This window comes from Capricornis sumatraensis, chromosome 2 (genome assembly GCF_032405125.1).
Source record: "Capricornis sumatraensis isolate serow.1 chromosome 2, serow.2, whole genome shotgun sequence".
In the NCBI taxonomy this organism is placed as follows: Eukaryota; Metazoa; Chordata; class Mammalia; order Artiodactyla; family Bovidae; genus Capricornis; species Capricornis sumatraensis.
This window is the reverse complement of record NC_091070.1, coordinates 15,198,785-15,221,094: the sequence shown is the minus strand read 5'-3', so window position 1 is coordinate 15,221,094 and position 22,310 is coordinate 15,198,785. Positions and strand designations below refer to the sequence as shown.

Genomic DNA, 22,310 nt, shown 5'->3' with positions numbered 1-22,310 from the left:
TTAAATAATTCTATACCTATCTCCTCCCCACACTCATTTGAATCATCAAATTGATTATTATCCCTGTGGCTGGCACATCTCAAAAGATGACAAGCCCCAGAAGGAGGACTGGGGCTCGACTTACAGCTGGTTTTGGTACAGTAATATTCAGGTTCATGGAGATAGCAGCAGACAGGGATGCAGGTATGTTCGTAGCTGGGGATTCAGGTGTGTGTGTTGAAGTGTCTACTTGTGCTGTGAAGTGGATGTGGCTGGTAAGTTGGTTGTTTTAACCATAATTGTGTTTTTCTAAGCAGACAGGAATTTATTTGCTTGTGTCTGTGTCCTGGGAACGTTTCTGAGGGTTGCCAATGAAGAGAACATCACTGAATACATCTTGAGAGTGTTTTATAGCATCAAGCCCTGCCGTCTAATCCTATGAGAGCTGTTCAGAACCCACTGGCCCAGGTGATGAGAGCTGGGAAGGGAATCAGCCCCTCTCTTGCTGGGGCTCACCTATGGGCCTGACCCTTTGCACTTTTGTGCACTAAACACCAGGTGTGAGGCTCGGAATTTCTAAGGAGCTGGCCTCTTCTTTTTGATAGGCGAGAGGAGAAATGGGTCTCGTTTTTAAATTTAAAAACAGACCCCTTCCAAAAGGCTGAGAAATGAGTTTGCTAGACCTGCCAGTTAAAAGATCAGACTGGGGGTTCGGGTGGAGAGGACACAGAAGGGGCACACCTTTCGAGTCCTCAGCCCCACCAGCCAGTTGGGCTAAAAAAGAAAAAAACATTTTTTTTTTCTTTAATGGCGAGAGGACAGGCCTTGCGGCTCTACAGCACAGTTCTCCTACTCCTCCGGAGGTGGGGACCTCGCGCGAGCGCCTGGTTCCATTGAAGTCTCTCTGGCTCACCCCCCTCCCCCCACCCCAGCTCGATTCTGTCACTTTAAGTCCAGCCCCTGAGAGATAGCCAATAGGAGCCAAACCATACATCAGTCTCCCAGCCTTAAAGCTACAGTAGGGTTAGTGGGCTCCAGGTCTCTGGTGCCCGAGCCGCCTCCACCGCTTCGCATCCCCTCTGCCCGCCCAGGAGTGTGTGCCCGAGTGCGGGAGCGCTGGGCTGGGCGCGCAAGGCTCTCGGCCTCCCTCGCGCCCCGCCGCGGCGCTTCCATCCACCCACTCCGCCTCGGCCGGCTCACCGTGCCCCTGCCCGGACTCGCACCTCGCCGGTGCCCTTCACTCGCTCTTCCGCGTGATCTCCCCGCCGCCTTTTCTCTACCAACTGGGAATGCTAAAACGGGACTGATGGACGTGTCCGAACTCTGCGTCCCTGACCCCCTCGGCTACCACAACCAGTAGGTGCTCGGCTTCTCCGTCTGTGTCTGTCCTTCTGCCTGTCCGGCCGTCTCTGTCTTGAGTGTCGCAGTTCTTCTAGGCATTCTTGAAGTGGCAGGGACCCCGGGGCGGGGGCGAGGTGAGGGCACTTGGGGGGGACGTCGGAAGCGGAAAACCGCACACTTTTCTGGGTTTCCTTCTGGGGGTGAACCCGACTCTAACTTTTCCCTCACCGCCCCCCCCCCCGCCCGTTTTGACAAACCCTCACTCTTAGGTAAGAGCAGAGCTTTTCTTATTCACTCCGATCGTCCCCAGCGGGGAGAAAATATTCGAGTTTCTGTGGAATGGGGAGGAGCGAGCCCAGAACAGGTGCGGGAATATCTCAAGGATGTCCCGTCTCCACTCGGGAAAGCGTCCCTGCGGGCGCTTTGACTTTAATGTTTATTTTCATACGGGGGACCAGAAACGGTCCGCGCAAGGGGGCGAAACTGAACGTGCAGTGCAGGTTTGGAAACTGGGCGGCGAGCGCAGTCCCACGCTGCGGTCCCAGAGCGGCTCCTCGAGGGCGCGCACGCGGCGCGGTGGACCCAAGTTCCCCCCGCCCCCCGCCCCCAGGGGTGCGGGCGGCGCGGCGGGGTAAGACAGCTCCTCGCATGCCCCGCCACGGGATGCCCGCCTCCCGCCAGGAGTGGGGACAATCGGCTGGACGCTGCAGCGGAGGCAAAGTTGGTTCGCGGCTTTAGGCGAGGCGGTGCCGGGTAATTTCCGTGCCCCGGGGCGGCTTTGCGCTCGCCTCCCTGGAACCTGGGGTGGTCTGAGTCGCGTGCGCGCGGGTGGCCAGCGGGGGCTGCAGGGCTAGACACCGGGTAACCGCAGGTCCCTGGACTTGGGCAGCTTGCCGAGTGCGCGGAGTGAGGAAGCGCACAACTGATCCCCCAAACGGTGGAACGCTGCCCCGCGCCACCATCCTTGACTTCGCGCGGTCCTGCTCCGGCCGCCCGCCGTTCCCCTCCCAGGGCCCTCCGCGATCGTCCTCCCCAGGCACCTGTCCCCGGCTCCCCGCGGGCGCTCCAGGCGCCGCTGCTCTCCGGGCAGGTGTCGGGGCGTCTGGGTGTGGGCGCACTCCGAGTGGTTCCCCCGGAAGGCTTCAGATAATACTACAATGAAAACTCTAGATTCTCGTGAATTTGCTTAACTTCTTGCTATTCTTCCTCCTCTTTTTTCCCGCCCCCCTGAAGCAAGCTGAACTGCCAAAGTCAGTTCTCCTTCAGTCATCCTTTCGTTTTTTGTACCACCCCCTCCTCCCAGAAACCACGACATCCCTAAACAATACTCTGAATAACGTGGGGTCCCAGTAAGTGTGATTACGCCCCACGCTGAACAGAATACCTCCACCCCAGGTGGACCGCGCGTGAGAGAGAAGGCAACTTCACAGCAGCGTCTCCTGGGGGGCTACCGCAGGGTCCAGCCTCCACGCTGACCTTTTTGATTCCAGTTTTGGGGTTTCCTTGGGCAGAGGGTCCTTTAGGTGCCAACAGAATTGAAACAGAGTGTCAGAAGGAGGCGACTGGATTAGGAGATGAGGGGGATCTTGGATTCAGATTTCCATCAGTGTGAAAAGTGGCTTTTAATTCTCTTTAAAGGTTACACTGAGCCCAGCTTGTATGGCTGGTACAGTTGGAGTGGGGGCCCGTTTCACACTTTGGTGCTCTCTCCATAAGGGAGGGGGAGCCCCCAAAGAAACCTCCCGGGTGGGTGAGACTGTGAACTGTGTATGATGCTTGTGGGGCATTTCCTCACATAAAATTACCAAGTATGACAAATATTGGATATTTAAATTATTTAGTTTTCTTCTCTCCAGAGGTGACTTCTTTAGTTGAGCTTGAAATATCTATGTATTTGTCCCTGGCTCAAGTCACAGTCAATAAATATGAAATTTTGTATGGGGGGAGTACATCTTTTGATTATGTTGACCAGGAAAGCAAGGAGAGATGGGGGATTTAGCAGCTGGGTAATTCATCGAGTTGACGGCAACCCTGGCTTGAGTTTGAGGAGAAATATGGGCAAAGAAGGAATGTCAGGGAAGCGGCAAAGGGGAATGAGGTAGCCGAGGTCCTGCGTGTCTGGGAAGGGTTTGAAGTGGAAATCAATTACAAAGTAAGCCTGATAGTGATTTGGATTTGGACTCCCTAGCCTTCCTGTTTTTGTTTGTTTGTTTTTGCAAAGAATTAGCCTCTCACTCCATGGGGCACAGGAAAAGCCAGAAACGTGCCTGCTGCTTCTACGGAGGATCTAAGCATCCCGGTGAGATGGCGTTTCTCAGAGCCCCAAACCTGCTGGGCAGCAGTCCAAGCGTTAGTGAGCCGGGCCCCGCACACAGGTGCGTGCCTCCTGGAGAAGGCGTACCTCTGCGATGGTTACTGGCGTACAGAATTGCCAAGGACAAGCTTGTAGAGGTCGGAGGCTGCTGTTGGGGGAGGCAGCTTTCTGACCACCACCCCTTGGTGTTTCTCTGCTTCACAACAAGTAGCTTTAGAGCCCCCCTGGTAGCAAAGTGACAAGACGCAGGACGGCATTCTTTGGTTTGTTGGAAGGACGATAGAATGAGTCCATCCCTTATGGTGCCTAGGTTTCTCTGGGAACATATACAAGAGTGGGTGGGTTCGAGTGGTCTGTACGGATAGTTTCTACCTGTTTGCCTTAGTTGACATCCCCGGACTTGAAAAAAACCCAAGGGCGCAGGGACCACAGTCCAGCGAGGAAGAACTCCCCAGACTTCCCTTTCACCTGCTAATATACAAAGAGTGATCTTTAATATTTTAGTGTTATTTTCACTTTCTGGGTGAGAAATACACACACACACACACACACACACACACACAGATACACCAGGACCTTCATACCTTTCTCTCCTTCATTTTCATTTTCCTGTAGCCAATCCTGTAGGTGACTCCATTACCATTTCTAATCAATATTTTATGTACATATATAATCAGCCAGAGTCGGAGTGAGCGTGCTGGCTTGTGTGGGCCTGTGTACAAATGCGTCAGGGACGGACCCGATGGAGATCCTCGGCAGATAATCCGGGGAGCTGGGGGTGGGGAGGGGTGGCTTCGTCACCCACCATCCGATGACCACTTTGCTGATGTTAAAGAAACAGAAAACAAACTGTCCCAAAGGTAAAATATGTGGGTTCACACATAGGAAAAATGCCACATGGTAATTCAGAATCAGTGACCCAGAGAAAAACAAAGGGGGGAATTAATTTTTAATGCTACATTTAAAAATAAATCAGCAGGAGGACATTCATCTTGGTTTTCTGAGGGAGGGGCTCTAGGAAATAAACCTTTCAGTGTCTGTAGCCCCCTCTGGAAGGTATGGGCTGCTGTGGAAGAGGATGGGCTCGTCGTTCAGGCCTGAGGGCGACAAGCTTAGCAGGAAATAAGAGGGCCCCAGTCCTGGGCAAGGCCCTTTCCAGCTGACTGAGATCTGGACATCAACTGGAAATTTCCTTTCGGAGCTTATTTCCGCAACTCCATTTTAGAAACAGTCCTCGATTTTTACCAACAATTGGAACATATGAAAAAGATGTTTCTTAAACAAACGTATATGAAGAAACAGACTGACCCACCAAACAAGAACCTTTTCATTCTATTGATTTGGAGGAATCAATACATATTCCATTTAGTCCGGGAGAGGAGAGACAGAGGGGACTTTCGGGGAAAGCTCTGCGAGGGAAGAGGCTGTGATAGAGATTTCATGTCATAACCCTGCCTTCTCGGAGTGTCCCGGCTCTAGCCCAGGGGGCCCTTGTGACTCTGTCTGCTTGATTCGTGTTCCTGATAACGGGACATATTGCCAGATGCTTTCTTTTCTTTTTTTAATTTTAAGATAATCTAAACTCAGTGAGAGTTTGCCTCCTTCCTCAGTCCTCTACAAAATGCCCAGCTTCTTTTGAGCACAGGAACTGGGAAGCCCTGTACAAGTCTGGCAGGCCAAAGGAAGGTGTGGGGTGGAGAGACATCGCCAGCGTGTGTGCATGAGGGGTGGGAGATGGAGCTGGCTGTGTGAATGAGCAGGATTCAAAAAGAAAGCGAGTTCAGTCAAACATTTAGACAAGAGCCGAGGTGCTTTCGACCCGGTTCTGCAGCGCCCTTCCCTAGAACGCGTCTTCCAGAGGCTTTAGGTGGTTTTCTCAATCTTATTTGTTTGTAGTTCTCGTTTACAAGGACAGAATAGCAGAGATGCTGAGCCTAATCCACTCCTTCAAAGTCAACTCCAGCCCACACCCTGAACACCCCAGGCTGGTGCCTTTTCACACCTACCGGCCATCGTTCAGCCCTGTGTCTCTGCAAGCTCCAGTCCTCCCAGTCTCTTCCAGCTTGACCAGGAGGCCTGCCCAGAATTTGTCAGGACTCCTCCCAGCTTTGCTGGGAGCTTCTGGCTTGAAGCTGGGTGGCTTTTGGCCGAACAGTCCCCTAGGGAATGCACAGCTTGAGTGCTGAGCCTCCAATGTCCTCCACCGTGGCCATGGTTCCCAGAGGATGTGTGGGGCACCAGCAGAGGGTCCACAGACCAGGCCAGGAAGCCCCGAAGGGCTCAGCTGGAGAATGGACTGGAAGCAGGCAAATCTGAGCTCACCTCCTGCCCTTGGGGCCGTTTGCTGACTTCTAGGGATAAACCAAAGGTCCAAGTGCTGGTGACCCCTGATTGGACTTCCTCTTTGCTGACCGTCCCCTTTCTCAGGCCCAGCAGCACTGGACCTCCGGGGAACTGTCATATGCGTGATCATTCCTCGGAGGAAGGGTCCACGGGCCCCAAGGGCTTCTACTGCCCCCGGTGTCCCCTAGTGTGGCTAGCGTGGCCTGCAGCAGGCTCACATCCTGGTTGTCCCATCCTCTGGTGTGGCCAGGTCCCTGCACAGGGAGGTTGCGGTGTTTATAATTGCAAATGTAATTAGCAGTCCAGCTCTGGGGGACTGGGATGCTCAACTTCTCTGCACACCAGAGTGACCCCTGTGCTGGCTGGCCAGCAGATTAACCCTTCCTGGGTCAGCACGCCCACCCACCCACACACGCTCCCCCCACCTCTAGTGAGGCTGCTGACCTTTCCCTGATAATGGCAGGGCTGTCCCGGGGAAGGGGGTGGGGAGGGGGGGGGCAGACTGCTTTCTGGGAGAGGTTGTCAGGGCAGTGCCTGGGAGAGGTCAGTCACTGGGGGCGTATTTCTTCCCTAGGCCACTGGGCACGTGACCCTTACCACTTGTGACAGTGTGACCCGCTCCCCCCCTTTGGCAGGCTGGAGCATTTTCTGGCATACTCCCTGGGCCACACTGGAAGGAGGTCACTGGAAGACTGTGGGTGCATGCTGGTCAGTGGCTCTGGGGGCTTCGCTGGGGGAAGCAGGGCTCTGGAAGCGCCTCCTTGTACCTTGTGACTGCCAGCTGGCTCCCAGGTTCTGCGGGGGTGCCCTCACTCTCGACTTGTGTGGGGGGCAGACTGTAGGAAAACACGGGCTCAATTTGTCCTTGGGAGCAGAGACTACCCCACCCCCCTCCACCGCCACAATCGACCACCCAGCAAAAGACACTGACGAATCAGACAAGTAGGAAACTTAGCCCCTGTATGGCCCCAGCCCCCCACCCCTCCTGCGAGTGCACTGATGTGTCTGCCTACCTAGAGTGCCTTTCTGGAGGATCAGGATTAGAACAGAGAGGACTTTAATAGCCCCTCTACTTATAAGCATTGGCTTAAGGGAGTGTCAAGCCCTTTTTTGTTGCCTTTAACCCCCCTGATACAGAGGATGTCTCCAAACCTGGAAGCATCAAAAGCTGCGTCCGTTCCTAGGAAAGTGTCTGTGTGTGCACGTGTGTGAGAGCCACAGCGGGGCTCCCCTTTCAGATGGGAGACGAGGAGCTCTGCTGTTTCAACCCGTCCCCTGCTGGCCTGCCTTTTACCCCTTGCCTGGATTGAGGTCAGGCTGTGGCCACATTCCAGCAAGGGGCTGTGCGCCTTGGGATTTTTCCGTGGTGTGGGAGGGAGCCCAGAGCGACCCAACAGGGCTGGCTGTCCCTGCCATTGGAGGAGTTCAGTCTTTCCTAAGAGGCTCTCTTCAGTTTTCTGGGCCTGGGTAGGGCTGGCAGACCCCGGAGAGGGCGAGCAAGCCAGGCTGCCCTTCTCCCGGAGAACAGATGGTCACACTCAAAGAGGCAGGCAGTTCTTCCCCAGGTCCCCGGCTAACCCTTCTCTCCCTGGATATGGCCATCGACAGTCTTATCGCTAAAGGTCAAATGTGTTCTTACGTCAAGGAAAATCAGACTGGTTTTCATTTGCTCATGGGACTTTCGATATGAAACTGGATGAGGTTAGGAAAAAAAAATCTATTGGCTAAATGCCTTAAATTCAGGATTGTGTGGTCTCGGGTTAAAATAAGCTCCAAATAAAAGTTTTCCTGGGGGTTAGAGACATAATTGTTTTTTCATCTTCATTTGCTGTGCTTTTTAACCTACATACGTTTTAGTCCCAAAGAATTTTGTTTTCCTTCTCTTCCTCTTCGCCCCCCACCCGCTTGCCTTTAAATTTCTCTCCTCTGTTCCTTTTGACTTTAAAAATATTCGTCTTTTCAACACTGTCATTCAGTGTCCCCGGGAATGAGCCTTTTCTGGGAATGGTTTTCTGGATAATGTTATTTTGTTTCTCAATGTCATTTCATCCAGAGGTCAAAAGGCAGTTAAACAAAGTCCAACAAGCTTTTGTTTTTATCTCCTGGTTTTAAATGTGATCAATTTTCATTTTAAACTATATCAGAATCCTCTCCTGCCAATTACAGTAGCAGCCAGCCTCACGCCTGACCATCAGTGTTTACTGAAACACTGCATTAAAATTGCACGAATGTCAAGTGCCCAATTAGAGTCAAGTCTTCCTATCTAGGAAGCTGTGAGTTTCAAAACCCCAATGCTAAGGGTTATTTTAACTTTATTTTTTTTAACTGCTTAAAATAGCTTACATTCATAATGTTTTTTCCTTTTCTTGTTATACAATTCGTAAAGTATTATATTTACTTACATTTATGTTTTGGGTGTTTTTACCTGGCTTGTATTTTTAAAAAGATACCCAGCAAAAGGTTTTTGAGCATCACTGGTCTTTCCCTGTGTTCTTGGTTTCCGAAAGACAGAGAACAAGAACAGTCCTAAGGAAACGCTGTAGTTGGGGGGTTGAGGATGTGAAGGGTGATGTTTCCAATGAAATTCTCTCATATCTTTGAATTCAACATTTTCCTTTGTCTTTACTTAGGTTTTCCCTCTATTTTCATTCCAGCTTGCTCTGGTTTACGTTTCATCCCTCTTTGGTTTTATATGTTTTAGAGGAAGGACTATAGGGTGTGTGTGTGTATATGTGTGTGTGTGTCTACCTCAGCGTGTGTGTAAGTATGTGTGTGTGAGTGTTCGGGTGTGTTGGAACTGTTTTGAGGTGCTGAGCATGGTTAGTTGAGAGAAGTCCCAAAGCAGAATGGCTGTTACGGGTCACCTCATTCTACTTCAGCCATCAAGACCTTGACCCACTGGTTGCATTTGGTGGGGAAAGCAAAGAGGGTAAAACCTCCTGTTGAAAGCACATTCCAGGCTGATTGTCTGTTACCCGAGGAGGTACCGGTGAGAGGCTATCAGGATGCCCCACACTTTATTCGAAGCCAACTTCTCCATCTCTCCCGTCTCTCACCTCACTTCCTCACACTTGGAGCTCTAGTTTGGAATCCTGGTGATGTGAGTGAATGAGCTGGTGTATGCTTTTGATTTTGCCATCCTAATCGATCGGGAGGAAACATTCCTTTTGATGGTGAGACATCTCTTCAGCCCGCATGCAGAGTGCAGTATCTATCCTTTTCCTGTAGCCTCACTCTTTGTCATTTGTCCCTTGGGTATGTTGACATTGTCTACCTAAGCAGTCAGGCTAACAAGCTTTGGCAGAAAGAACACCGCTTTCACAGAAGTGATAGCAAGAATGCGATGGTTGTAATAATTATAACAGTAATAACAGCTTGCAGCTTTTTCTTCCCCAAAAGCGCCAAGCAGTTCTTATAACCATGCCCTCATAGTAACTGGATGAGGGTTGCTGTGTCTTGCCTCCAAACGTCAATGTTTTTCTGCAAGCATAACATGCCAAGGCTTCAGGTTTGCATGTCTAAATTCATCCAGGGGCAAAGAAAATGCCTGGTGTCTGAAATATGAACAGACGGTAAAGGAGAATACAGTATTCGACACACAGCCCCCTTGAGAAATGCCGGGTGTGTTGCCTTTGAACTGGGAAGGCAGAGATGTTTCTTGTAAAGGATTCTGACCCTCCTGTCACGATCACCTGAGGTCCATGCCATGCTCTGCCTCTCCTTGTCCCCAGTGTTCCTTAGGTCCTCTGACTGCGATCTCAGGAGAAGTTTGCAGACCAAAGGCACACAGAGGACAAGGGGGTTATGACTTGGCACATGTGAATAGCTGGGAACAGAGCTGGGTGAAGAGAGAGGCAAAGTCACCTTGCCACCCTTGATCGCCTTCTCGGCCGTTCAGCGTCTCCCAGGGCTTTCTGTCTCTGTTCCTGGGTACCCCAGCCTGCTCCCTGGATGCAAAGATCGGAGGGAGGGTGTCCGGAAGCCAACCCCTCTGGATCCCTGTGACCCTTTTGTGACTTTTCATGGCGATACCCGGACCTGAACCTGCTCACATGCAAACTGCTCATCTATGCATTACTTTTGAAATTGGCTTGGCCTTTGTTATTTCCTCTCTCATCCCTGCCCCCCCTTTTTTGTTTGTGTGCCTTGGAAATAGGAGACAGCCTCAGACACCAGCCTAATAGTATCAGCCAAACATAATCGGAGCCACCTGAATATACCAAGGTCCCAGGACTGTCTGTAATTTTTTCTACTTCAATATTCTTACTCAATTTCCACCCCGCCCAAATACCCAACAACCCAAAGCTTTGGGTTATTAATTGATTATTATCTGATTTAACAAACAAGACGTCCTGCCCCACAAGGAATCCCAGCAACACTCTTGCTGTGCTGCTCAGGCTGAGATCTGCTTTCTTCCCCCACTCCATCGGTGAGAAACGTTATAGCTTCAATTCCCTTGTTGGACCCTGAGTAAAAAATTAATTCATGAATAATAAAAACCAATCAGTCTTGTTGAGTTTAAGAAGGATTAGGAGAAAGGGTGTTTTTTCTTACAGAGAACATTTGGAATCTGCATGTCATTGTCACCGAGTGTTCGGGGTGGCTTGAGTGTGCCTTTAGTCACAGCAAATGAGCTGTTTATTATCCCGAAGGGTAACACGTCTTCCTCAATTGTGAGGCCAACTTACTGAAGGTTGTTACAGGGGTTGCCCACCCAAGTCTCTCCCACAGTCCCATACAAATCAGTGATAATTCATTGACATTAAGACAGTTTCCTGTGGAAGTGGCTCATCATCAATAGCAACAGACCCGGCTTTGCATTATGAATAAGCCGGTTTGTTGATGGAGTGGAGTCTGTCTGTTTCCCTCCCCTTTCTTTCCCTGGGAAGTAATTGACCAGAAATTTACATGCCTTTGGCAGAAGTACTGAAATTAGACTTGTAGATACTCTTTTAGTTTCCAGAATAGGATCTACCTCCCAGGGTGGCTGTGAAGATTAAACAGAGGTAATTCACAAGTGTCAGGCACATAGTGGGTGTACATTAAGAGTTTGATGTTCTTATTAATTTTTTGATGTTATCTATTGGGAGTTACTTTTCATTTCTTTGATACAACTTCACAATGAGAGTCCTTCCTACTCAGGAGCGAGATTGGGGTGCTTGAATTGATTACTTGGTTTAATGCGATCAATGTGGCTTGGGTTTCCATATGTAACACAAGGGGATTATAGAAGGAATTATGACTTGGGACCCAAGGTGGTGAATAGGAAATTTCCTCTGAATGAATCCCTCTATCCTTGGACTGTGGGTAAAGTTGCCCAGTAAAATACAGGACCCTTGGTTGCATTTGAATTTTAGATAAACAACAAATATTTTTTTTAGTATAAGTATGTCCCATGTGATATTTGCTAAATCTGGCAACCCTATCCATGAGTGTTTTTCTTAAACTGATCTGATCAAGAAACACATTACCCTTATTTTTTTTTTCTACTTTTGACAAAGCTTCAAAGAACGATTATATGCAGTTTTTTCAAACTGTATTTTAAATGACTATCTTTAACTTTTTGCCGACATTAACTTGTTAGGTTGGTCATGTCCTTAGACGTTAGTGGGTACAGGTCGTTTCCGTCATCCAAATATATTGATAGAGCAGCAATCAGGTAAACACGTCTGCTGAATGAGGTCTTCTAGCGTAGCACCCAGAGCTACTGAGTGTTGCTTTGGGGAGGAACAGGGTAATTACGCAGAGACTTTTAGGGAACTTGTCTCTGCACGATGTTTCTCGGACAAGCAGGTCGAGGGACTGGATTACTAGAAGCTGACACCCCAGCAATTGGAAGCTACACTTGCGGCACCTTGAAGGCCAAAGCAGCAACAACCTCTTCCTGCCTTCCCACACAGGGACAGGAGGCTGGCCCTTTGGAGACATCCCCTAAGTGCGTGTGGAGGAAACAGCCCAGTTCAGTGCTAGGTGGTAATGTAACAAGGACAACGGCCGAACCTGATACAGCAGGTTGAGGGCATGCGTGAACTGGGACGCACCAACGGGGGACCAGCAAACCCCAGCTTTTCTTCGCCTACCTCCCAGGGCAGCATAGTGGTTCAGTCCGGGAAACACAACCATTGTTTTAAGCCTGGTACCCTCACCACCCAGAGTATGGGGAATGGAAGAGCTCTAGAGCCCCCTGCAGGCCATAAATGGCACTGCATCTCATGGGTGACTGTCCCACTACAGAGCCTCCTGAGGGTGGGATGGAATGTGGAGGATGCTAGAAGGTGAACCTGTAGAAACGCAGGATCCTAGAGGACTGGGTGCAGAACCCCGGCTTCAGAAAGAAGCCCTGGTTTCAGAACTGCCTTTTGGAGCCACACTCCGCACTTTTTAGCACTGTAGTCACTTCCTAGTCTGGTATGCCAATGACCTCCCGCTATGCACGTGAACACATGCAGGATGCTCACCACCTGCACGGCTTGCTGTGACCTCCAGACAGGCTGGGCAGTGCTCAGGCCTCACTCAGCCCGAGGAAAGCCCTCCCTCCAGCTGCTGGAAGTGCAGAACCACCAAGGCCAGCACTATTTTCAGAGCATGATTGACACTTGCTGTTCAAATTCTCCTCTCTAAGATATCTGACTCCCTGGGGATCATTTTAGGATTTGCTGGAAGAAAAGTCTTGGGGAAGAGGAGAGAGCTGAAAATAAACTGCAGAGTCAGAGGTGGACAATTGTAATAATAGTAATAGTAACCGTTGTTAACATTCATTGAGCACTTACTGGGTACCAGGCTTTGTCGTACCATCGTTTCATTTCATGTGTTAACTCACTGCCTCCTCACAATAACCCTATTGGGGTTAATCGGAGAATAGGAACTAGGTCCTGTTACCATCCCCATTTCACAGGGAAGGAAACTAAGGTACAGAGATGCTAGGTCACTTGCCCAAGGTCACACAGCTGACAAAGCTGGGATTTGCTCAGGGGCTGGCTTGCTGTGTCCCTGCAGTCTAACCAGTGTTACACGTGTTACGCGTCACCCACTGGGTCTAGAGTTTTAGCTTTCTAACTCCAGCTTTCAGACCACCCCTTCTTAACTGTGTGGGTCGGACACACACGTAAGGTTTGGAGAGGAGGCAGAAGAGGAAAACTGTACATGGCTTATTCCAAAAAGGCAGAGGCCGAAGGCCCACGGTGAATTGGACCTTGTTCCTACCCCCCATGCCCTCAGTCTGTGTCATGGGCCACGGGCGGAAAGGAAAGCTGGAGAAAGGAACTTTGGGTCTTCCTGACCTCATCCTCCAGAGACCGTGGGCAGCCTCCAGAGGCTCACGCCTTCCTCTGAGTCCGTCATCAACATATGCTGAAGCCGTATTCTCTCCCGTCTCAAGCCCTCCCCCGTTCTCTCATCACCTGCTCTCTAGTAACTCCTAAGTCTGAATCTCAGGATCCTACTCTTGTGTCCAGCTTGGGCTCCTGGGTGGGCCTCCCACCAGCACACGCAAGATAGAGCTGAGGCATCGTCCTCCGGATCAGTTCTCCCTGTGTGTTCCTTGCCTCGCCCTCCACTGAGGCAGAGACCCCCGGCCAGGACGCAGGGCCTGTTTCCAGTCCCTCCGCCTCTCTCTCATTGTCCAGTCCCCTCCTCAGCCTGGACAACACCTCTGTCTGTTTTTTTTTTCTTTTTTTTTGTTTTCGACTCCCCATTCCCCCTTCAGGAATCATAGGCTTGTTTTCTATGTCCGTGAGTCTGTTTCTGTTTTGTAAATAAGCTCACCTGTGTCATATTTCACACATAAGTGATATTGTATGCCATTTGTCTTTCTCCGTTTGACTTAGTTCACTTAGTGTGACAGTCTCTAGGTCCATCCGTGTTGCCATAAATGGGATTATTTCATTCTTTTTTTTAATGGCTGACGTCTATCTAAATGGACACTTCAGGTCTGCTCTCCCCTCTTTGTACTGTTGGATATCTCCAGCCCTCAGTCTGCCGGGCGACTTTCTATTTAGCGTTTAAAACCCTGCTCATATGTTGCCCTCTTGATGAAGCCATCCCTGACCCTTCCCGGGGGGAAGGGATCTCTCTTTTTGCAGCGACAGTCTGGCCCCTGCCCCTGCCTGGGTTGTAGTCTGTTGGATTTGAATTTCTGCTTATCTTTCCCCACTACATCATCGGCCCCTGGAATACCAGCTTCCTCTCCGTGCCCACTGCCTAGAGCAGCACCTGGCATGGAGTAGGTGTTTGATGCATGCTGGCGGGGTTAATCTAGGGAGATCAGGTACAGGTAAAGGGGCATTCTGGGGGCATAAGAGGGAAGTAGGTGGCTCTGGGAGCAACAGTGCCAGGAGGGCCCTGGCCCCGCAGAAGCTATTGCCCTGTTGATGGATGAGGGCAGACCTGGCTAGGTGGACCTCTGTGCCCTTCTTGGGGGCAGTGTAGTGTAATGAGTAGGAGGGAATGCTCTGGCTCCAGACTGACTGAGTCTAAATCCTGGCCCCAGTAGTGTGGCGGAACCAGCTCAAACTGGCTCAGGAGAGTCGAGCATTAAATTTTCAGGAATTTTGTAGCTGATTGTTAAACACAATCATTATTAAAACTGAAATTATATAAACTCACTAGTGAATACATTGCCTTATAAACAAAGGTAATAAGTACTCAAAACTCACTTGGTTGTTGTTCAGTTCAGTACCTACGTCGTGTCTGATTCTGCCACCCCATGGACGGCAGCACACCTGGTTTCCCTGTCCTTCACCATCTCCCGGAGTTTGCTCAAACTCATATCCACTCATGAATCGGTGATGCCATCCAACTATCTCATCCTCTGCCACCCTCTTCTCCTTTAGCCTTCAATCTTTCCCACCATTAGGGTCTTTTCCAGTGAGTCCACTCTTCTCATAAGATGGGCAAAGTATTGGAGCTTCAGCTAGCATCAGTCCTTCCAGTGTATATTGAGGCTTGATTTTCTTTAGAATTGACTGGTTTGATCTCCTTTGCTGTCCAAGGAACTCTCAAGAGTCTTCTCCAACACCACAATTTGAAAACCTCGATTCTTCGGCATTCAGCCTTCTTTATGGTCCAATTCTCACATCCATACATGGCTACTGGAAAAGCCATAGCTTTGACTATACAGACCTTTGTCAGCAAAGTGATGTCTCTGCTTTCTAATATGCTATCTAGGTTTCTCATAGCTTGTCTTCCAGGAAGTAAGTGTATTTTAATTTCATGACTGCAGTCACCATCAGCAATGAATTTGGAGCCCAAGAAAACAAAATCTGTCACTGTTTCCACTTTTTACCCATCTATTGCCATGAAGTGATGGGACTGGATGCCATGATCTTAGTTTTTTAGATGGCTGAGTTTTAAGCCAGCTTTTTCACTCTCCTCTTTCACCGTCATCAAGAGGCTCTTTAGCTCCTCTTCACTTTCTGCTATAAGAATGGTGTCATCTGCATATCTGAGGTTGTTGATATTTCTCCTGACATTCTCGATCCCAGCTTGTGCTTCTTCTAGCCCAGCATTTCTCATGATGTACTCTGCATATAAGTTAAATAAGCAGTTTGACAATATACAGCCTTGACTGTACTCCTTTCCCAATTTTGAACTAGTCCGTTGTTCCATATCCATTTCTAACTGTTGCTTCTTGACCTGCATACAGGTTTCTCAGGAGGCACGTAAGATGGTCTGGCATTCCCATCTCTTTAAGAATTTTCCATAGTTTGTTGTGCTCCACACAGTCAAAGTCTTTACCGTAGTGAATGAAACAGAAGTAGATGTTTTTCTGGAATTCTTTTGCTTTCTCTCTGATACAAAGACTTGGCAATTTGATCTCTGGTTCCTCTGCCTTTTCTAAACACAGCTTGTACATCTGGAATTTCTTGGTTCACATACTGCTGAAGCCTAGTTTGAAGGATTTTGAGCATAACCGTACTAGCATGTGAAATGAGCACCATTGTATGGTAGTTTGAACATCTTTGGCATGGCCCTTTTTTGGGATTGGGAAGAAAACCGACATTTTCTGGTCCCGTGGCCACTGCTGAGTTTTCCAAATTTGCTGGCATATTGAGTGCAGCACTTTAACAGCATCATCTTTCAGAATTTAAAATAGCTCAGCTGGAATTCTGTCACCTCCACTAGCTTTGTTCGTAGTGATGCTTCCTCAGGCCCACTAGACTTCACACTCCAGGATGTCTGGCTCTAGGTGAGTGACCACACCATCGTGGTCATCTGGGTCATTAACATTTCCACTGTTCTTCTCGTGAGAACCCCATGAACAGTATGAAAAGGCAAAAGTCACTACTTCTAATATTTTACTGCCTTTATGTACTTGAACTAAATTTGCATCTAATATGTCTGTATGGTGGGAATACTTTATATTACTGCCCATCTCTGCACAGCACCTGTCACGTCACACTGGTAGCTTGAAACTGGCCACGATGGGAGTATTTATACCACAGAAGCAGGCAAATAAGTCTGCCTTTTCCAGCCAGTTCTTAAATATTTACCATCACACCGTTGTCTGGCTCCATGACATCCCAGCTCTGTGACCCCGGATAAGTTACTTAATCTCTCTGTGCCTCAGATTCATCATCAGTGACCCTCTTCATTGCTGTAAAGATTAAAAGTTGATCAATATAAAGTAGTTAAAGCAGACACTGGTACGCAGTAAGTGCTCAAGAAATGTTGGCTGTTTTTTTTAGTATTTCTTTCCCATGGCTCCAGGCATGTCCCTGTTGAAATTTTATCAAAACTCATGACCTTCCCGGATAGCAGAAGGTGAGTTTTCTCCTTAGACAGTAAGATGATTGCTTTTTCCCTGCTGAACCCTTGCCCATGGGGTTTAACTATAGTAGTCTAAAGCAGGAGGCAGAAAGCACTTTCTCCAGTGGGGAAAGGCCCTGGTGGAGAGGTGCGCTCAAGCCTCCAGGCCGGGAGAGGAACTGGAACCCCTGCAGTCACTAATGTGGCTGAATGGGTGAGGCGGACACAGGTGAGGTCAGGAGAGAAACAGAGCAGGTGCTAAGGACAGCCGAACTCCAGGGCCGAGGCAGCCTGTGTGATGGCTGCAGTGGGTCCCTTAGATCCTATGAGGCGGCGGCTCCTCTTCCTGGAAATGCCGGGAAGTGCAGTCATGCCGGAGGAGGCGAGGGCTCCTCTGGTTTGGGGAGTTGGGGGGAATATTTATTCCAGAGCATCTCCACATTAGTGCATATGCTGTAATCAGCTTGCCCTGGGGTTACATTGGCCGTGCTGCAGTTGCTGGGGAAGCCACAGAAGAGTGCGAAGGAGAGAGCTTGTGGTCCACAGCGCCCAGCGCAGCAGCAGCCCAGGAGAGGGCCAGAGTGCACCAGGCTCTCCTGGACTCCATCTCAATCGGTTTCTCAGACCCCAGCCCTCTCTGGCTGCAAAGAAGGTCTCTACACTGGTGGTTCCCTGGAAATTGCTTCGGGCTCAGACCTTTGGCATCAAGAGGCCCAGCTCAGAGACTCAATCACGGACAGCCTGCTTTCAACGGTGAGAGGACCGCCAGCCTGCAGACTTGGGAATGGCTAGACACGCACAGCTTTGCAGGCCAAGGGCGCATCTCATCACTGGGGGCTCCCTTCATTCTCTGAATCCTTGGTCTGTTGAGAAATGACTTTGCCAAGGAGGCAGCCTTGAGAATTACCCTCTCCTTCCCACCTCTCCGTGAGTGTTGTTCCATCACCCCGAGCCCCTTAAAGGCCTGAGTCCCATTTATTTGTGAATCTGCAGCACAGGGCCAGGTGTGGAGGAACCTTCAATAAATATGAGGTGAAAGCTTGGATACCTTTTGAGAAAATCTGTGCATTGGACAGTGGGCCACCTGTACAGTTGTACAGGTGGTCCACTGACCAAGAGTGCCTGCTTGAGGGAGTGGGTGAGGTCTGAAACTAGTTTTTCTGTTTCACCTCAGGGTATACATGGCAAGAGGTTAAGTTGTGAGTATTCAGGGCCTAGAGGGGCTGAGGAGTCCTGAGCCCTGAGACTCACTGGGAGCAGCCCACTGACTTACACATGCCCTGGTTCTCTAAAGGCCACCGTGTTTCCATCTGCCCAGCACCATCCTTGCAGCCTGGATTTAGAGCCTAATAAGTCTTCAGAAGCCTTTCTATCCCGTGTTACTGCAGTTCTGAGTGGGTCCCCGCAAGCAGGTGGGACCAGGAAGGGGCCCCCATGCCCTCCCTGCTCTTGCCGCTGCTGTTACAGCATGCCCATGAGCAGCCACGGGCTGGGCCCCTGTGTTCCCAGACTCAAGGGGTCTGGTGGTATGTGAGTGTGGGCAGGCAGGAACCCTGGCCTTCAGGGATGTTGGAGGGAGAGTGTTACATGGTCCCTGGGCCATGTGGGTAGATTTCAGGAAGTGCCATATCTTAGCCACTTGGGAGGGAAGGGAGCTGCTTTGTTGGCATTTGAGGGCTCGCTGGCATGATCTCTTTATCAGTGATGCCTCAGTAAATTAGGGGTCCTTATTCCCCTTTTATGGAAGAGGACCCTGAGGTCCAGAGAGGTTGAGCGACTTGCCCACAGTGACAAGGGGATCCACTTGAAGAGCCAAGCTGCAGTTCCAGGTCTGGCTAAAACAGCACAGCCCTCCAGACCCGCCCTTCCTGACATTTCTCCCGACCCGATAACCTGGTCCCAAGCTGCCCCAGGCAGGGGAAGCACAGCCCTGAGAAGGGCACATGGCTCTTGAGCTGACCCCCGGGGCAGCTGAGCAAGAGGGCCAGGGCCTCCAGAAGTGTGGACGCCGGTGCCCGTCAGGCAAGAGGAGGAATTAAGTCCCACCCCCTCGCGGCTCCCAGCTCGGCTGCTCAAGACAGCGTTAGCCTTCGTCGGGAAGAGCGGCCGAGAGCGGTCCTCCTGCTTGAGCTGGAGCTCGGGCCCCTGGCCGGTGCCTCCGAGGGCTTCCACGCAGCCTGTGCAGAGGGGACGTGCCAAGGGCCAGTTTCCTGCACGTGGCCTTCGGGGCACGGGGAGAGGGAGCCAGCTTTGGTTTCTTTCATGGTGTGGCCGGTGTTTAGCAGGCCTGGGTTTGGCTTTGAAGTTTTCTCTCTCGTGTAAATCCAACATCCTCCTCCCCAGCTCCACCCCTGACCAGCAGAGCAATCCCAGGAAGGACTAGGGACCACAATAGGGGGCCTGCCCTGCATCCCGCCCCCCGGGGACAGGCACCCCTCAGCAAAAAGGCTCTCATCGCCTTGGGAAGGGCTCCAGCTTGGCCTGATTAGATGCCCCAAGTGTGCTCATGGCTGTCAGCCTTGTTCACCTCTCTGCTGCCCCTCCTGACCTCCTAAGTCTTTACTCTGCCAGTACTTTATGGTGGTAATAGTAAAAAAAAAAAAGTTACAGTGATCTGAAATGGATTTTTTTTGAAGGGGGTCTGTACATGTATTTGTCTAAAAACTGTTACACTTTATGATATCTAGATGTTGCATGGAATACCTTTATGGCAGGAGATTAAAGGAGATCAGAGATCCTGGATCAGAGGAGTCCCAGAAAATAGGGACCCCTAGCAGCCAGGCCAGGCCCACTCAGCCCCTGAGTGCCCCACATGGGTAGTAGGTGGGACTCCCTACTTCCCAGAGGGAGAAGGCAGATCCTGGGGGCTGGGGAAGACCCAGGAGGCTCATGGCTGCCTTAGCTGACATTTGACAGATGGGGAAACTGAGGCCCTGGGCGGATGAGGGCCACGTCTACAGCCTTGTAGCTGACGTGCAGAACCCAGGCCAGGCCTCGCCCCAACGCTTGGTTGTGCACGGCCTGACTCTCTGAATGTAAACCCTCTTGGTCCTCTAGCTTCAGGGAGGGCCTCCAGGCCTCATGGTCGGGAAGACCTGATCTGTGAGCTTTGGGACCAACCAGGGCTTATCACCGTCTCTCTGTTCCGCTGTCATACTGCGTGCACATGCCCAGGTCAGGCAACGAGACCACGGGAGCCAGACAGAGAATCCTAGGGGTGCTGGACAGAGTCAACAATTCCAACCTTTTTAAAATATCAAAGAATTGAGGGTTTCAATAGATGGAAACTGGCAGGATGAAAGATGAGCTGATGATCCTAGCAAGGAGAACTCCCCTTCCCCATGGTTCCCCTGCCATCGGTCCCCGATGCTGGCCTGGGGGCCCCTTCACGCTTCCTTCCTGGCGCATTGCTTAGGCGGTGCTCTGATCTTGGTGACCAAGGTGGAGACGGCAAGGAATTCCTCTCCCAGCGCACGTGGAGGAGAGGGTGGGAGATTTGAGCCACGTGACAGTAAAGACCGTGTGCCCTGTCTGGCTCCCACAGGCCCTCCTGGTGTCTCACGCCATGGCTAGCACCAAAAAAAAAAAAAAAAGAATGCGTGGCCCTGTTGCGCACCCTGTGGGCACTTTCAGGCAGCACCCCAGCTGCTGCAGTCCGTGGCCGAGGTCAGCACCTAACTGGCCAGCCCCGACCCGAGGTCAGCGTCGGGGTCTGCAGTGTTCATAAATACACCCGGCCAGGCTGACGAGGCTAGAGAAGGCCTCCGATAGAGGAAGGAGAAGGAATCCTTTCCTGACACCTGACTCACGCTAGCGGACCCGCAGGAGTAGACCGCCCTTCTGTGATGCGGTGGAGAGGGCAGAGCCTTTGATGTCAGACGGGGCTGAATTCACTGGCGCCCCTGGCTCCCCTTGCTGTGCAGTCTTGAGTGAGTCACCTGACCTCTCTGTGCCACACTGGTATCGTGCGAAAAATAGAAATGATAACCCTTCCCTTACAGGGCTATGGGAAACTTTATTACAACAGTGCTTATTAAATGCTCACACGGGGGTGTTGTCAGGACCTTTAAAGTTGTGAGTTTACTATGTATTTTCCAACTGATGAAGAATACAGGTACCAGGATTATGATAGGGGGAATCAAGAAAAATTTTGATGTTAAAAAATCCTCCTAGGCATTGCAGGCGGATGCTTTACCCGCTGAACTATGAGGAAAGCCCTAGGTTCGTATGGAAAGTGCGAAAGTGTTAGTTGCTAAGTCGTGTCCGACTCTTCACGACCCCACGGACTGTAGCCCTCCAGGCTCCTCTGCCCATGGAATTCTCCAGGCAAGAATACTAGGGTGGGTTGCCATTTCCTTCTCCAGGGGATTTTCCTGACCCAGGGATCAAACCCACGTCTCCTGCATTGCAGGCAGGTTCTTTACCTCTGAGCCACCAGGGAAGCTCATGGAAATACAGACAGCATAGACTTATGTGGAAAAAAGCAGATGGCTGAGTAACATATATAGTCAAATCATAGGTATAGATTTTTAAAGTTCCAAATCCTGGGCATATGCTTTGGGAATTTCTGGAAGGAGACACAAAAAGCTGTCTTTTGAGTTACCTCTGGGGAACCTTCTTAGGAATCCTGGAATTGGGAAAGATGTTTTTCTTTTGACCTTACCCTTTTGGTTGTATGGAAGTATGTGCTCTCTATGAAAACAGTTTTAATTTAAAAGTTAAGGAGATTGACTTAAGCAAGCACGCTCGCAAATGCGCCTAAGAAAAAACATCAAAATGAAAAAGGATTCTCTACAAACTTGGAAGCAACCGCTCTGGACAGATGGACTTCCAGAAACAAGAGTTCTGTCCTTCTCCGCTTCCCTGCCCACCTGCTCCCCCTTGGCCCCTGTGGTGCTCAGCTCAGCACGCCGGGGTGGGTCATCCCTCCACCCGCAGCAACTGCTGAGGCAAACCCTGGTGCCGGTCTGCCCGCAGGCTAGGCTCCCAGGGGTAGAGCTGACGGTGGATGAGGCAGCCCGGCTTTCCTGGGCAGGCAAGGGTTGGCCTCCCCATCTCCCAGAGTCCTTCTCAGCTTCACGCCCTGCAGAGCCAGGTTAGGGGAGTCGCTGGAGGAGCGTGATTGGACGAGTGGGCGGCTGCCCCCTGCCTCGGAAACCATTAATCTTGTGCCTCCTCGGCCTCCCACCCCACCGCCCTGGCGCATACAGACTGGAAAAGGACATGAAAGGGGCCCTGGGCTTCTCTCTGTGGTGGACCGTGACCCTGGAACATACCATCTGGCTTTTCCACGTGTCTTCTGACACCAATTCCCCAGGTCGGGACCCATCAAAGAGAGCTGTGTCTGGTGACGTTTCTTATTGTTATTCCTTGGGCCGGGCTTTCGGATTCAAGGTCGCAGGTAGATGTGGCCTCTGGAGACTGGCTGGGGGGCCTAGGGCCGCCCATCCTGTGGATGCCTCGGGGTGGTGGGGGGTTTACACTGGGAGACTCGGGACCACAAGACTCTATTCAGGGCCAGGCCAGGGACTAGAACTTCCTGGGGCTACCAGCTCTGTGCTTCCTTCCCAGCATCCTGACCTCTTCC

At 50.8% G+C, this 22,310-nt stretch overlaps 1 protein-coding gene across 1 annotated transcript in view; it reads left to right on the top strand.

The window, feature by feature from the left end:
* The first annotated feature begins 1,263 nt into the window (after positions 1 to 1,263).
* ESRRB (estrogen related receptor beta) overlaps positions 1,264 to 22,310 on the top strand; it is a 113,156-nt gene continuing 92,109 nt past the window's right edge. Inside the window, exon 1 of the mRNA XM_068965276.1 lies at positions 1,264 to 1,335. Coding sequence (XP_068821377.1) covers positions 1,286 to 1,335 — 50 coding nt within the window. The 5' untranslated portion in view covers positions 1,264 to 1,285. The remainder of the gene's footprint in view (positions 1,336 to 22,310) is intronic.